The 16,562-nt window shown below is 39.0% G+C and overlaps 1 protein-coding gene across 4 annotated transcripts in view; it reads right to left on the bottom strand.

Annotated features, from left to right (window-relative positions):
* THSD4 (thrombospondin type 1 domain containing 4) overlaps nt 1-16,562 on the bottom strand; it is a 243,552-nt gene that overhangs the window by 17,647 nt on the left and 209,343 nt on the right. For all 4 annotated transcript variants that reach the window (XM_053954670.1, XM_053954671.1, XM_053954673.1 and 1 more), the window contains 6 exons: nt 10,934-11,109; nt 8,431-8,527; nt 7,324-7,566; nt 4,954-5,083; nt 3,073-3,277; nt 2,606-2,779 (listed from right to left, as the gene is read on the bottom strand). In XM_053954670.1, coding sequence (XP_053810645.1) covers nt 2,606-2,779; nt 3,073-3,277; nt 4,954-5,083; nt 7,324-7,566; nt 8,431-8,527; nt 10,934-11,109 — 1,025 coding nt within the window. The remainder of the gene's footprint in view (nt 1-2,605; nt 2,780-3,072; nt 3,278-4,953; nt 5,084-7,323; nt 7,567-8,430; nt 8,528-10,933; nt 11,110-16,562) is intronic.

Here is a 16,562-nt window from a genome sequence, read left to right as displayed (position 1 = left end):
TATGTTGCTTTGTTTTTTTTCTAGATGTTTTGCTAGTTAACCAAGGCTATATTGTAATGGCCTGTGCATCCCATCAGTCCAGACAGGGAAGTCTGATCTATTCCTTGCTGAAAGAGCAAGTACATGCCTAACCAATCTCTGACAGGCTTCTGGAAATCTCTACTTGCTGCACGTGCAACTGTACACATGAAGTGTTTGCAAAGTGGGTTCAGAAAAGGCCTTCCCTTCCAGCTGTAACTAAGTTTGAACTCAACCATTTCAAAGTTCCAAAAGTTATGATAAGTTCTTTTACCTCTTATTTCTAGGCATGGCTGAAATGTCAAAATACAATGGGAAAGACTGTTCTGTGGTATTTCCAGCTGGGACTTGAAGTAGGCATGTAATAAATCTCACAAAGAAGGTCTGTTCTTGTGAGATTTCCACCACAGTTTTGCAGACTCAAGAGGTTTGAACAAGCTTTTTTAAAGCATTTGAACTTTTGGCTGCTTATCTGAACCATTTGTGGCTGCCCATCGCTGATCTATGCTTATTGCTGAAGTGTGGCTTGGCTTAAAGTACTTTTTAAGGAATTGTTTGGGGAAATGACACATGCAAAGCCCATACACCTGGGAATGACCATTTCTATTCCATGATGGAATTCTTCTCTTGTTTTTCAACAGAAACACACTCCTCTACAAAGAAAGAGAAATTTCTGCTCCTAAGATGCAGCTCTTTCAAGGCACAGCTAATGGCCAATGGCCTGACCTTGCAAAGGTGTTCACTGCTGCTGCATTTCACTGCCTGCCACTGGAATCACTGCCCCCGAATGTCTCAACATCCGAGTTATGAGGTATGTGTGAATCTTAGGAGATCCTGCATGTTCCACCTCAAATCTACTTTTTTTCCTGAAATAAGCTGTTTCTTACATCCTCTTTGTGAATCAAACTCCAAACCCACTCCTGGCAGAAGTGATGGTGAATAATGCCAACTACAGTAGCAAGCATTTGGAAGAAATTAATCTGTACACTTATATAAACTGAGAAGGTAACAAAATCCATTCTTTACTCTCCAGCCCTAAAAAGTTTGTGGTAAAAAAAAAAAAACCTCCAACATTTTCCACATTACCTGCTTCACTTCTACGTCTCATTTAACATGTATAAATAAGCATAATAACATTCTACAGTTATAACTTTCAGCTCAAAAGCTGCTTTTAATTCTGAAGAGGACTAAATATCAGGGTAGAATAATCAAGAGGATGGTGCTAGAGTTTTCACTGCAATGTCTGTGCTTTATGTGGTGGAACTGCACTGGATGATAGTAGCTGGGCAAAATGATGTCTTTGAGGGTATAATGGATTTAACAGCACTGTACAAAGAACAGATCTATAAGAAAAAAAAAAAGGAAGAAAAAAAAAGCACTGCCATTTCCCTACAGCAAAATCTTTGCCCTTTGCACTAATACCTCTGCTTCCCCTGGTATCATTCTGTCCATACTATGCAGGAGCATACACTGGAAGAAAAGTCACAATGACACAGATTCGATAGTGTATATTTTTGTTGTCTTTATAAAATCTATTTGAGTTGTCTGAGGGCTGAAAATTTTGCAGACCTTATAACAAGAGTCTGATCAGCCTCTTAAAGTTCTGCAACATAGCAGATACCTGCCCTACTTGTGAAGTTCCTGCTCCATCTCGGCATCTAAACCATGTTGAAAATCTTCTGAATGTCCAAACTAATGCCCCGCCTGTAAGCCTGACATTCCTGGATTTCAGAGGTACTATCACAAAGTGACCTAAACAATGAAATCGCAAAGTTATGAATGTAATCTTACAGCTTCACTGATAAATTACATTACTTGTCTGTCAAAGCAAAGGGAGATGCAACCAGGATTTTACAGACTGAAGGCTGAACTTGCCTACAGATGAAACTGATATGCAAGCATCCACAAGAGGGACCAAAATATCAGGCTTTTCTTAGCCCATGTTTGTAAGCTTCTTAATGAAAGCATATAAATATCACCACTGAACAACAACTCTGAACCCAATCACGAAACAAGTTAAATCAGCACCGGTTTTACTGCTTTCATGCAGAGAATCTGACTCATTGGAAGAAAATTCACCCCAACATCCGTGTTCACAAAATACAAGAGCCTGAATCAAGCCTGCCTAAGTTTATGAAGTTGTTCTCCTCTTTTCACACCTATGAGATAATTGGTTTATGGATTGAACTTAAACCCAGACATCAGGCCTCAAATCTATATCCCTTAAAAAAACAGTGGGGAAACTTTTAAGAGTCTGAATCTCAAGACTCAGCACTAAGCAAGGAAGAATAATAAATCTCAGCACACTCAATATTTTGGAAAGTTCAGACTCAGAGCCAATTCTAAGTCTGGACATTTGGCCATGTAAGCACAGGCTTGCCCTTTCTATGCCTTCTTGTATCTTAACACAAACTCAAGAAGCCCTTGGGATTATTACTTTTTTGTTTGCTTTTGCCTGTTTAAAAGACCAAGAATAAACATGGAAAATAAGATTACTCCTTTTATGGCTGTACAGATGTGTATTTTTAAAATTCTGATGCTCTTGTTTTAGAAGGTTTGGCAGGATAAAGATACTGAGAAGCCTTACCCTGTCACTCCATTCTGTAAGGAACCAGCTCTTGGCACAGGGGCCCATGTCACAGTTCTCGATGTCATTTGGCCGCAGCTTCATGTTACATTCCTCATCATCAACAACGTCCCCAAGGTTGCTGACACACTTCACATCTCGAGTCCTCTGCCCCACTCCACAAGGCACTGAACACTGTGACAAAAGGGAGGTTGCATCAGGACTCTGTGCAAGGACTGCAGTGGTTTACCAGGGAGCTGGGACCATACAGTTCATTCATTTATTCCTGCTAAGACATCTTTCTGGTTAGGGAACTGATGATCATAGTCAAGCGGGGATTTATTGAACTAAGATTTCCTTATTTCCAAAGTTTTTAATATTCCACTTTATTTTAAACAAAACCAAGTTGATGTTTGACTAATGACACCTGGAAGAAAAGTCGTATTTTTTCTGAGGTATTCTACCCCAAATGAATGGATCCTACTTACTGAGGTCCACTCTGTCCTGATCTGCCACTCACTGCAGATCTTGAGCTGGCAGGTGCTGGTTGTGTCAGGCTTCTCCAGGTGCTGGCAGCGGTACTGCTGCACTGTCAGCGTGCGGTTGGCGTAGATCTGCCGGCACAGGATCTGCCGATGCTGCATTCCCAGCCCGCAGGTTTTGCTGCACTCAGACCACTCTCCTATATCCCAGCTGAAGTGAAAAAAAAAGGATATCTTTGTTCCACAAAGAATTCTCTAACACTGATCTTAACAGAATTGAAATGACATGATTCTTATGCTGGTCCAGAATCTTATAAAATCACACTTCAGTCTCTGTGTGTGCAATGATCCCTTAGGAGGCACCATGACACACTTGTTTACACAGCCTTCCTGCAGAGGCTGCTAATTATGAGCATGGATACAGACTGCACAATTCATGGTCTCGAGACATAATACAAATGTTACTCAAGCCTGTAACAGCTGCTTGGTTTTTAAAACAATCTGTCTATAATATATATTATTGCTCTAATGACACTTCCCAAAAGTTTTAAGATGTGCTGCATAAAATTTTTCTGCAGCAAAGGCTCTAAAAAAGACAATAACACAAAAATGCATCCAGGCATTAATTCATCAGTAAAACTGAAATAATAAATGATAAGCAATGAACAAATAGAATTAACTTTAGAGACTGAAAAAAATCTCTAAATAGATCCTTCTCATTCTAAAATTTCACTGTAGTTATTTAGTCACTTTTGTATAAATATCTTTACAAGCATGAAGACAGGCACACGCCTAAAGGAAGTATCTAAACTGTTTACACATTTTATTTCAGAACTCTTATGTACAGCAAGCAAACTCTCTGCATTTAAATATTTACATTTCTTTGTTTATACTCTTGATATTATCCTGAATGACTATGAGTTGTTAGAATGAAAAAGGTGAGGAAAATGCTTTTGGTGAGAGAAGCCATCTCCAGGTAAATTACTTCAGAAGCTCTTGAGTATCTAATATGCACTAGGAAATTGCTCATCAGAGACATCTCTGAGCCTGTAAGGGCACTTAAATCATTAGAAACTTCCATGGGATAAGAATGACCACTTGCTGCTCAGAAGAGAACTGAAGAGTATAACCATAAGAGAGATGGAAAACTGACCTAAAAGAAAGTTTCTCTAATGGCAACTGGGTTTAACCCTTTTCTCTTCTTGGGATACACCCTGGATGAACTGTCCTTTTGGTAGTTTTTTAAATTTTTATTAATATTTTTAATTTTGAGTGTTTCAAACAAGTTGCTCAGCCAATAGCAATTCACAGTCTCTCAATAGTAAATGTGATTCAGAAGGAAACCACACCTGAGCTGGTTGTATCAGTGTGCTGGAAACAAGGACCACCACTTCAGAACCCAGTCTGGGAGCCAAAGAGCTGCTCAATTCAGGGAAGAGAGGTGAATGTACAAGGGGGCTGTTGTGAGCACTATCTCATCCTTAAATAATGAAAGTATGGCCACTGTAGCATGCTGATCTCACATGGAGTGACAGAGCCTGCAGAGCCTCTTCTATACACAGACATATGCAGAAATCTCTCACTTGAAAAAAGTGTACCCACAGAGAGCACATAGACAGTGTCTGCCTGAACAATCACACACATTTTGAGAAACTGCTACACCTACTCGTTTCCAGGCTCCCTTTTGTCTACTCTGCATGCTATTGCCCTCTGTGAAGGGGAAGAAGGCCACCAACAACTATGGAAAAAAAAATCCACTACAATTTACAACACAAGCACACTGTATTTAGAAGCTCAAACTACTTTCCTACTTAGAATAGCCTCCTGGATGTGCAAGATCTCAATGATATTGGCTTATTTCACTTGACTTAAGTTCTAGTATCTTACAAGGCAGGGCATGGGAAGAGGTTGCAGGCCTCCTCTTCTGGAATGGGTTTGGTGCTGCTGTCACAGTAACCCTCGGGTACCTCCTCGTGAGTGATTCTGTTGACACAGTGGAAAACTGGGTACTGTGATCCTGAAATTAAACAGACAATTTGGTAAAGAATTGCAAAACACTCTGCAGCAATAACAGCAGCATCCAACATTGATGCAGAAAGGAAAAGCATGAATTGACAACAGGAAATAGAGACAAAGGTTTTATCCAAAATTTCCAAATGTAAGAGCTGACAGGATGCGGTAGCAGTTTCTGCACTGTCCAAATTCCAGTGATCTATTTGCTCAGTCATCTTAAATGGAAATCTAGGACAAGAGATGGTGGCAGTTCTCATGGGAAGCATTTTCACTTTGTAAAAAAAAGATAACAGTCTTTTTCTAAGCCAAAGTTTTACAAACATGCTTTGAAATCTCTCTGGTTTTCATCAAAACTGTTAATTTAGCCTCCCTTTTCTTTAGGTAGCACAAAAATAACTTATCTTTTCTTCTTGCAACTTAGAATTTCCTAAGGTCATTTAACTTTGGTGGATCTTAAAAATATAATTAAAAACCATCATCTATATTTCTGCATGAAGAAATAAAGTAGAAGAAAATGAAAAACATAGAGGAAAGAAAAAAGCTGAAAGTGTCCTATACTGAATGATTCAAAATGAAAACAAAGCCTTAAATAGTACTGATTTTTTTTTCCTGATTTTTCCACTCCTTTCTTTGTCAGCCTATATAACCTAGTTTGGTTTGAAATGCCTTAGGGCCATCAGAGAGTTAGGGGCATCTCACAGCAAGATCACAAGAAATGTTCATACAGTCTCAATAGTCTCAGGATCCAGCTCTCAAGATCCAGTTTCTTTTGAATCTAATCAGAACATGCACACATTCTTCATATAATGGGAAAAAAGACACTAATTTCTGGCAGTTCTGTTGCTAAATTTCATGGAGTAAATAGGAGGCTGAAATTCATTTTTTTATTTTAATGTTTTTTCTTAAGTTCTACAGTTTTGCTATCTTCATTTTGACTCAGATGTCATTAATACCACTACCAAGAGGGATCAGATCTCTGCAGAAAGGACAAGAACCGTGTGCCAATGTTGATAAAGGCCACGGCATACACAAACAAGATTTCTATGGTGGAAAGGAAGAATACATTTATCCTGATGTGTTCCTGCAGCTGTACCATAAATTACCTGATTTGGATATTAAATTCTCCTTGAATATGGGAATTCAGTCACTCAGTAGTTGACACAGACTGATTGCTGCTAGCCAATAATCAGACCCAATTATGGATTCTGCCTACATGACTTGTAGTAAAAGCACAGTGTGCTTAAATGCCAACTAAAATATTTTTCTCCACAAAAGGGCTGACTTAAGGAAGTCTGAATTTTACTGGCAGTATTTTAGCTCTAGTACTTTTGCAGTAATTTCTCCAAGGGGTTTTCTTTTTCTCTCTTTTTTTTTTTTTTTTTAACTAAGAAGCAATTTTGATTGCTATCAATATTGCTTGAATTTTTTCAGCTGTCTGTAGCTATAACATGCACACCCATCTGGCCTTGGACCAAATTTACAGTGTCCTCTCTAATTAAGAAGCAAATGTTCTACATGTATATGAACTAGTGACAGTCAGCTGAGCTCCCACACTGGTACATATTTATTTTAAACCTTTGCAGTTTTATGGGTATGATGCTGGGTGGCTATGCATAGTACAAAAGATTTCACTTTTGCCATCACAAAAACTTATTCTTTCAATTGCTTGTGTTCTGCATTATTGAATCTGTGGCCACTGTGAATGTCTGGCAGCAAAGCTTAATCTTTGCAGTATATGCAAGCAGTGTATGCACCACTTCCCAAAAGCTCACCAGGCCCCTTCCATCCCTTTTCCTTCCCACTTCTTCCCTGTTAAAACCTCAGATTTCTGTAGTCACATCAGTGCTGCTCCAACAACAGCCAATGAGACAAAGATATGTCTGATGAAATGCCTGTGAAACCTTCCCATGAAGATCAGAAAACTGTTGACAAAGATACAAAAAGCACGGTGGGTGTATCTGACAAAGCTGGAGAGGCAAAAGGAATGGTAAAGAATGTCAAACGATGTTGAGGAAAGTAGCTGTGTATCAAGGGCATGGGAGAGAGCAGCTTGCCATAAATGCTGAAATATTTCCTTTCAGAAGCAAATGCCATATCTTTCCTTATAATTTCCATGCTTTCTAATTTTGCTGGTTTTCCTGATTTAAATATAAGTACAGGTAATAGTAGTGATGTGACTTTTGGTTGTAAGAGAACAGAAAACAGCAGGTCTAACAAGGTTTTGTGCATACACAAAGCGCTTACCTTTTCCACATGTAGTCGTGCACTCAGTTTTTCCAACCTGTTTCCAATTGTGTTCTCGGTTCTGTCTTGGTGGTTGCATAGCAGGCACTTGGTTTTCTGGCTGATGAGAAGGAAATCTTCCTGGCTGAATAACTGGAAAAGTCCCAGCTGACTGTCCAGTGAGAATGTCTGTCTCTCTATGCAAATCCTCATCCTCATGACTTGTACTTTCTGGCATTCCTAACTGACCATTCAATGGCTCCCCTGATGATGGACAATAATAGAAAAGTAAAATAATGAGCCTATTAGTCTATGTTACAATTCTCTAATAATTAGAACTGGAGTATCACTAAGCTTGGAAGCAGCTTTATTCTGCTATGTAGAGACTGCCTAATAGTGACCTGCAAAGACTGTGTTGTTAAACTAGGATAACCAAGTCTTAGCCAGCAAGTACATTAAAAACTAAAAACTGAAGAATCTCCAAAGACAACATAGAGTTAATGCACCCAGTGTCAAAATTTCCCAAAGCATTTTTGTTTTGTTCCTTGCTCTGCATTCTGTGCCTCCCCATGTCACAGCACAGCTGCTCCTCATTATGAACATACCAAACACCAGAAATTTGTCAAAGCAAGTCACGAACGTTAAAGTAAGGACCAAATTCACTAGCAAAGTTTCTCCTGTCCTTCAGAACTTCCTAGGTGTACACACAGCACATACCCACAGCTCAGGCAGGAGCTGCCCAGATTCTTGCTTGGGAAGAAAACACTGCTCTGTTTGATCCTCTCCAGTTGCAAGAGGAAAGGGGAACTGTAGAGGTTGTTTTAAATTATCTCAGAAAGAAAAACACTCTGAAAAGAAAGATCATGTTCTATTTCATTTCTGAGACATGGTTACAACACTCCTACTCAAAGTAGTAATCTTCCCAGCTAAAGCATAATAAACCCTGCCAGTTTTAATTCACTGAAGTTTTACCAAACCTATGGTGAGTTCTCATTCAACATGTTGAGTGAAATTCTGGGCCTCTCCCACATCAATGACAGCATTTACACTAACTCATTGGTATGAATTTCCCCATTAGCTTATTAAGTAACAAAAAGTGTTTGATAAAAGGAAATGGTGGCATTTTACCTGGCCTCCTGTGAGCAAGCAACTGAGGACTAATGACATTGTCTCCTGGAATGATATATTCATAATGTATACCCGGGTTAGGCTGCTGATGAATCATCTAAAAAGAAAACCAGCCATACATTGAGTTCTTCCACTTTTTATGTTACTAAGACTTAAATATCAACTTGAACTGATCAGCTACATAACATTATTTATCACTGGCTGGGATAGAAGCAATGGTTAATGACTGTCTCCAAAAAATGCAAAAAGAAGAAAATACAAGTTACTGCTTGAAAAGAAGAAAATTCAAGTTCCTGTGTTTGCAAATTGAGCTAGCTTTTGATGGCAGAGAAACTGTCTAAATCTTCTCTGAAAAACCTAAGATTGCCATGCTTGGGGCCAAGGTGTGCTGTGGGCTGTGCCAGCCATGGCCTCCTCCCTCAGCAATGGGAGCAGCAGAGGCTCACAGCACACCAGGCCTCAGCAGCAGAAGAGATAGTCCTAAGGTCATCAAAACATTCTCAGATAGCAGGAACTTGACAGACGCCTGAGGAAACAAAAGCAAAGAAGAAACAAAGCAGAAAAAACAAAACACCACAACCCCCAACCCTATACTTGCAGCCTACTGAGTTTTTGAAGTTCCCCATTGGCTGAAGGACAGCACCTGCAGACAGCACACACGCATTACTCTGTGCCCATCACAACCCAGCTGCTCCTTCCAGCCCCTGCAGCTCCCTCAGCTCCCCATGGAGCCCTAACAACCCACCAGCTCAAACCAGGGCCATCCTGCTGCCCTCCCCAGGAGCACTGCTCAGCAAAGATCAGGGAGCAGATCCCAAAGGCCCATGGACCTGCTGCAGCAGCTGAGATTGCCCACAGCCCTCCTGCATCCTTCCACATTCATCTTCAACTGAACAAAGATGCCTTACAGCAAACAGGTTTGCCTTACAGCAAACCACAATTCCATGAATGTGTTCTTTATGAAACACAGGCAGCAACCAGAATCTTTTCTCCTTTAAATGTGATAATGAAGCTCAGGGTTTTCAGAATGCTGCTGCACAAGCCCACGTGAGCTGACAGGCGCATGACTCTGTTAGTCACTGTTACTCTGGGTGTGCTTGTTTAAGCAGTTGGGCATAACAGGACCTGAGAAAGACAGGACTTCAGGACAGCTCTTATAAACTGTGAGCAGCACACTCCATTCCCAGCTGAATTCTACTGCACTGCTGCTCTGAGCCTGAGCACACCACACTACAAATGTAGGGGTGTCATGAGCTGCTAGTTTCAGCACTTTAGCTCTGATTACTTCAGTACTGCTACTACTGACACTTATGTTTTAGCCTGAACTCTCTGTGGGGATTAGTCTGATAGAAGCATCAGACTATACCCAAAGTACCTTTTAAAACCAAACCAAAACAAATCAGAACACAAACAAACAAAAACCCAAAACAACAAACCCACAAGTAAACACCAGAGCTATCTCTGGTTCTTTGGTTCTCACCAATGAATCTCATGGATTCATGGACCTAGAAGTAAAATGTCCTGCTAATGGCCAGTGACCCAGCAGAGAACAACTAATGATTCAAGGCTTCACTAAATTCACATCTATTAATACCAACTAGGGATTCAGACTTCTGTTTTAACTTATGTCAAAATCACTCTTTCCTTGCCAAATGTAATAGCTGTTCCTCTAAACGCTGTCCCTCAGAGAGTGCTCACTTTTCTGAACCATCTAATAATGCACTGCCTGCACTATTTTTTTTGTAAGGTTGGGTCCTTCCAATGTCACTTTCTTATCCAAAAAATACACCCTCTTTGTGGTCTTGAGAGAACCAAGAACTGTGAACTAACTTCAGCAGTAGAGTACACTTCGCCTTCCAGAACCAGGACCCTGTTCTTTAGATGGTTCCTGGAACAACTTCCCAGTGGTTCCCATGTGATGGTTTTTCCATCATATTTCTCAAAACAGCTGAAAGGCATATTTCAGACAGAGCTTAACTGATGAAGTCCCTAATTAGTATATTGTTCCAACTTTCCTGCAGGAAAATACCTGAAATGATAAAACAGTTTTGCTTTGACTTAGTGGACCTAAGTTTTTGTAGCAATGTATACACACTTGGACAGAATTTGCATCTCTTTTTCTTGTTACTTATAATCTCCTGTAAATTAGAAAGCTTTTCATTTTATATTTTAGAGTGGAAGAAAGACAGCATGATCTCAGAAAAACAGAACAGAAAGCCATTTGGAGTTCCCATCTGCAAATCTCTTCATTTTTCTACACAGAACATAAAGTTCAATTGGTTTTACTGGATCAGTAAAGTCTGAGGGAAAAAGGCTTGATGTAAATTTCCTATGATCTGGACCAAAATGGATACCACAGCAAACAAGTGTGAAATATCAAAACTAACATTTCAGAATTAAAGTAACAAAGTGTTGATACTGAATACCATTTTAGTGTTGCATGTTAACCATGAACTGAACAATTTCTTTTCCATCAGGAAGAATAATTTAAATACTAACTCACATAGACATCAAGGACTTCATTTGTTGGCCCATCAGCTAAAAACGACTCGCCTGCGGTGCTGGAGATCTCATTGGGGCGTCTGTAAGTGAACATTGTCCCACCACCTTCGTACCTGCCCGGGCGATCGATGGCCCAGTTGCCGTTGATGATGGAGCGTCCCGAGCGGCTCCGCAGGGCTGGAGGGGGACACAAACACAAGGTTTGATCAGAGGAAAGCACCTTCCCACACTGCTGCCCAATCAGTTCCCCACAACTGCACAGAACACTCTCAGGTATTCCTGATGCCAGAGAACAAAGTTGGTGAAAGAACAGAGTTATATTAGTAGTTGTGGGGAAAAAAAATCAACAAATCAAACACAAACCAATATTAGAAAACTGTGTCTCCACACTTCATATGTTTATGCTGTAGGAAAAGAAAGAAAAATCAAAGACAGCTTGGAAACCTTTTTCAGCAGTTTCTCCCAGATGGCCACGTGACTCTCAGCCAGCCAGCAGCACACACAACACACATGGATGCCAAGGAAGTGGCTTTCCTGCACTTTCTTCCCATTGCATGGACTACTTTGTGATTTAGGCAGAACAAAGCAGAGAGTCAGATACAGAAAACCAGTGCATTACACAATACAGAGGGACCAAACAATGTAGGGCCACATGAGTACCCTGAGTTGCCAAATGTTCCTGTTATTCTTCACGAAGCCCTTTGGCTGGTCCCTCCACTTCCTTTTCAGAACAAGATTTTTTGGTCACAACATCTGCAGAGTCCTGACCTGCAGCACTGCTTGGAGTGCTGAGCATTCTGAAAATGCCCGTAGGATCTCTTGCATTAAAAAAGTGACTTGCAAATCAGATACCAGCCAGGGATTGATTAAATATGGATTCAGTATCCCACTGGGCAGTGCCTTCCCTTTGTTACTACGGGCTAGTCAGTGGTTTGGTGACATAGGAGCCTCTGTTCCTCCTCATTCCTACTTTCTTTATTTGTCATTTGACTATAATTTTCAGTCCTTAAGGTCAGAAACTCCTGCCACATATATGCATAATTTATGCAATATTACAGTTGCATTATTTAACAACAACAAAAACAAACAAACAAAAAAAATTTGAGGCTGAAACCCTGTCAGACATTGCTTAAGTGCACAGGAATGACACAACCCTTTCTCTAAAGGCTCTACTTATAGATTTTCAATTTTATTACAAAAGAATTTGCTTTTAAATAAAAACTTTAAAAGAGACAACAAAATCTAATAATACCCTTGGCTGTATCTTGCTTGGTAATTTACTTTTTAAAATCCAAATTCAAGGTACAAGCTTTGAACTTAAAAAAATTTAGGGTCAAGGACCCAGTTATTCCAATTTGCTTCTTCTTCACCCTGTCTCAACAACAGTGATATTCAGTTAAAATCCTCTCAACATTATACACAACTATTTATGCTACTAGGAAAAAGTTACATGCATGGCCTAAATGATGGAAAATTAAATTTATGCCACTAATTCCAAAGTAATACACATTAGAGACAAAACTTTTATTGTTTGTACATATTCCAGACATCTGAATTAACTCAACTAATCAATAGAAGCAGTCTTTGTGCTTTGCTGCAGGATTCAGAACAGAATGTCCTGTCAGAAGGGGACAATGACACTCCCTTGTCTTGTTAGGTTGTAAAACTCCAAGTCTTTTGACTTGGAGGGGTTGTTGCTGACTACCCAACTATTTATAATTTGCTTAATATTGATGAAATATTTTTATAAAAGCAAAAATGTCAATGAATTTAATGGCTTTGGATCAGGCCCTGTAAATGCAATCACACATTTTGAACTTTTATTTTACTTAATTCTACATGTTTATTTTCCCAAGAGCTGCCATACATCCACTTGCTTCCTAGGTCTCATTTACTGACATGCCAACAAAAGAATCTCTATACTGTGGACATTATTTAAAAAATATTTTATACAATATCAGCCATGGAAATAGCTTCGTCATTCCTCATATTTGCTGAGAGGAAAAATTACAGCTCAAAAAATATTTCATACAGGTTAAATAGGAAATCCAGTCACATTATTGGCTATTTATACACTATTTACAGTTTCATACTTTTTAATTCAAACAACTATGGATTAAAAACTTCTGCAAAATGCATTGGAGACTGATTTTACATTGGTTTATTAATGTGGAACACTTCCCTTAACTTTATGATCTGAATATATTTTCTTAGATTGATGCTAAACAAATAAGATAAATGAATCATCAAGAGCTTGAGAAAAAAAAAAGAGCTGGCTAAGATTAAATTGTTATTAATAATGAAGCTGTAAAAAGATGGCTGTCTGAAAAACTGAGTGCACATTAAACTTTCATTTCAAATCCATCATATGACACATTTGAAAGAGGCCTCTCCATAAAAAGGGAAAATGTGCCTCTTTTATGTTTTGATCACTCTGCACCCACCACCTCAAGTCTGCTCCCTGAAGAATTTTTATGGTGCTAATATTTTTAACCAAAGCATGAAAGATTATGAGAAGCTTTACCATTAAGTCCTCATGAGGAATTCCTAATACATGCTGTAGCTCATTTAATCTATCTTTCATCTTGGAAACAGCTTTTAATTAAAACCGTGTTGTTTACAGTGGCCTTCAATAATGTTTCACACAAGTGATATGGAGTATTTTAGGATACAATTCTGATTAACTTCTCCATATTAGCAGTTTGATATATATTTTAAGTGTCTTGCTGAATGACTCCTATTTTTCTAACCATATCTGAAGAGAAATATTTCAGGTGTGGGTGTAGTACCTCACTATTTTCACCCAAAATAGGCACAGTACCAATAATGAAATGAAACTTCTTAAATCTGGCAACAGCACTAATATGCAGAGCAATACAGTATATTTTTCTGTCCTAAGGCTTTTCTGTCTGGGAGAACAGTGTCCTAAGTCCTACTTAATTGCTTTACAAGCCCTGTTAAGGTTGTAGACAGACAGAATTGAAGTTCTTTCCCATACACATGAAGTGTCTCCCATTTGGTCCTGACCCACAGAGAGTGAATCAGGGAGCAGTTCCTCTCTCTGGGAAGAGGCTGCAGCCTTGCAACTGTGACCACTGGGAATCCAGGTCAAGGCTTGGCTGCTCAACTCAATTGCAAATGTCTCACTGGTGATTTAATCCAGGGAACCCTGATAAGCTGCAGATGCACTCAAGGTGCAAGTCAAAGACTGAAAAGACATAATAAAATGTTCTTTGATAGAGGTCCTCAACAAAGGCACTTCAAACAGACGAGTGTTGAGATGGATGGGGCTCTCAGGCTGCATTTGCTTTGCAGCTGCCGATCAAAAACCAAAGCATCTTACAGGCAAAGTGCAGCAACTATCTTATTTTTACACCATAAGCACAATTTTTACTTGACATATCACATTTGAAGCATTTTCCTTGTATTTTATTTTAACAAGCTTTTAAAGATTTAATCCTGTTGCTGTTGAATTAAAGTTGAATTCAAGTGCAAGAATGTCTTGGCCATACCAGCTTTCTATAGAAACACTACTTCCCCAGCACCTTTAAAGAAAGTGCCCAGATACAGCTGCAGTAAATAATCAGACTACTTCTGAGTAACCACTTTGATGAAAGAAGTGTAAGAAACATGCAACTTCTGTTTATCTTTCCTGCACAAAATACATTATATGGAGCTTTCAGAGACAAATCTAAAATATTTACATACTGCATTATAAAAATCAGTGCAGGGTGGTGCATCTTGTACAACTTAAACCCCACAGATAGCCTTTGGTGACATCTCCTTCATGGTACAAACCATGAGGAATGTAACAGGAAGAGAAACTTGGAACTTGCAGCAAATGGAAAAGTCCAGAAAGTGGAAAAGTCCAGCAAATGCACTGAGCTGGCCTTTGCTCTGAGCCATACCTACAGCCTGCTGACCAGCTGCCACACCAGTGCAACTCCTAAAACCAGTGGCTAATTCTGAATGCACACAGATTGTAAAACTCTCTACTCCAAAAGGACTTGAAGACAGCTTCAGACATTAAAAAAAAAACCTTAACAACAAAAAATCAAAAAAACTATTCAGTGTCACAAAACACAGTCTGCCTTCAGGCCTGTCAATCTTGCAGGATGGAATACACTATATTTGTTAGGTCACTAAAGAGGGAACACATGGACCACAATCTAGAGATACTCTTAAGTCACAGCACAAAGCTTCTAGGCTACTTTAAAATATCTCTGCATAACGAGGAAAAAGCCAAATGCCTAGAAACTCAATAATAAGCAGTTTTAAAATAATAAAATATTCATTAGTTCAAGTGTATTCTCTGAAAAAAACTCCTTTCCAGAAGCATAGATATTTGCTGATTATTAGAACACACCTTAGTTACAGAATGTTCAGGAGAAATTTGGCTCAATTCTCATGAACTGAATTAGCTATTATTTGCCTCTGAATTTTTCAATTCAAACTCCTATTGAGATCATGTCAAAGCTCCCACAGGACCCAGATCTTAATTCAAGAAATATGAGTAGGGCTAAGATGTCATGATCAGCAAGAGTCAAATGATTTTAACAATCTGATCCTACAAACCCTTTATTTCAGAGCCAATGGAGGATATTAGAAAATGCTCTGCAGTTCACTTACTGCCCTTCAATTAGGATCAGATTGAATAAATCAAAACCCAGTGTCTCTGCAGCTTGGACACCTTTAGCTCTTGCACTATATTTAGTTTCTTCACTGGCAACCAAGACAGGGTAAGGGTACAGATCTGTAACAAAAATGGGGCATCCTCTAACTGTGCATAGCTGAGGGCAAGTGTTCATGAACTGCCAACCATTTTGGAAGTTCAAAGCCACTGGTCACTTTAACTGTGTCAGAAAGGACATGGACCAGAGAGTGGGACTCTCCACTAAGAAATGCTCTATGACGTTACTCAATCCTAATGCAAACCAGTATTTTCTAATCCAAACTTTAAGACAAAAATCCCTTGTGTATACCTCCACTCTTCCTCAATCCAGGAAGGACCAGAAACAAACATAATACAAAAGCATAATATGTCTTAGAAGCATGTGCTTCTAAGATCCTGAGGCCAGGAGTAAATTGGATCCCGTGATATTTCCAGTCCTTTTTCAAAGCCTAGGAATCAGAATTCCTGCACAAGGATTCAAATTTTAGGGACTTCATGTATGCATCTGCAAAGCATCTGAAATTTTGGTTGTCTGTCTTTCTATACAATTACACTATAATATAGACCCCTATTCTTATAAATATTTTCGATTTTTTCACCTAGAAGAAACTTCAAAATCTGCTTTTTAGAAATCCAACAAACATCTTTATTCAAAGCTTACAGCTTTAAATAGCTTAGACATGTGCTTATTTTGTAATTTTGTGCTTATTTTGTAACAGTACCTTTGTAAAGGTACTGTTACAAAATAAGCACAAAATTACAAAATTACCTTTGTAAAGGTACTGTTGCATTTATCCATGAACTGAGTAGTTGTCATAACATTGCAAATTAAGTATGGCACATAGTATTTATTGCTAGCATTAGCATTCAAGTAATTGCTTAAATATTTTTACAGGAGGCACTAGAAAAAAATACCAGATTCCCAACACTATTACAAGGAAATGACAATTCAAGTATA

This window comes from Vidua chalybeata, chromosome 13, assembly GCF_026979565.1.
Source record: "Vidua chalybeata isolate OUT-0048 chromosome 13, bVidCha1 merged haplotype, whole genome shotgun sequence".
Classification (NCBI taxonomy): domain Eukaryota; kingdom Metazoa; phylum Chordata; class Aves; order Passeriformes; family Viduidae; genus Vidua; species Vidua chalybeata.
The sequence above is the reverse complement of the archived record's forward strand: the minus strand, read 5'-3'. Positions and strand labels throughout refer to the sequence as shown.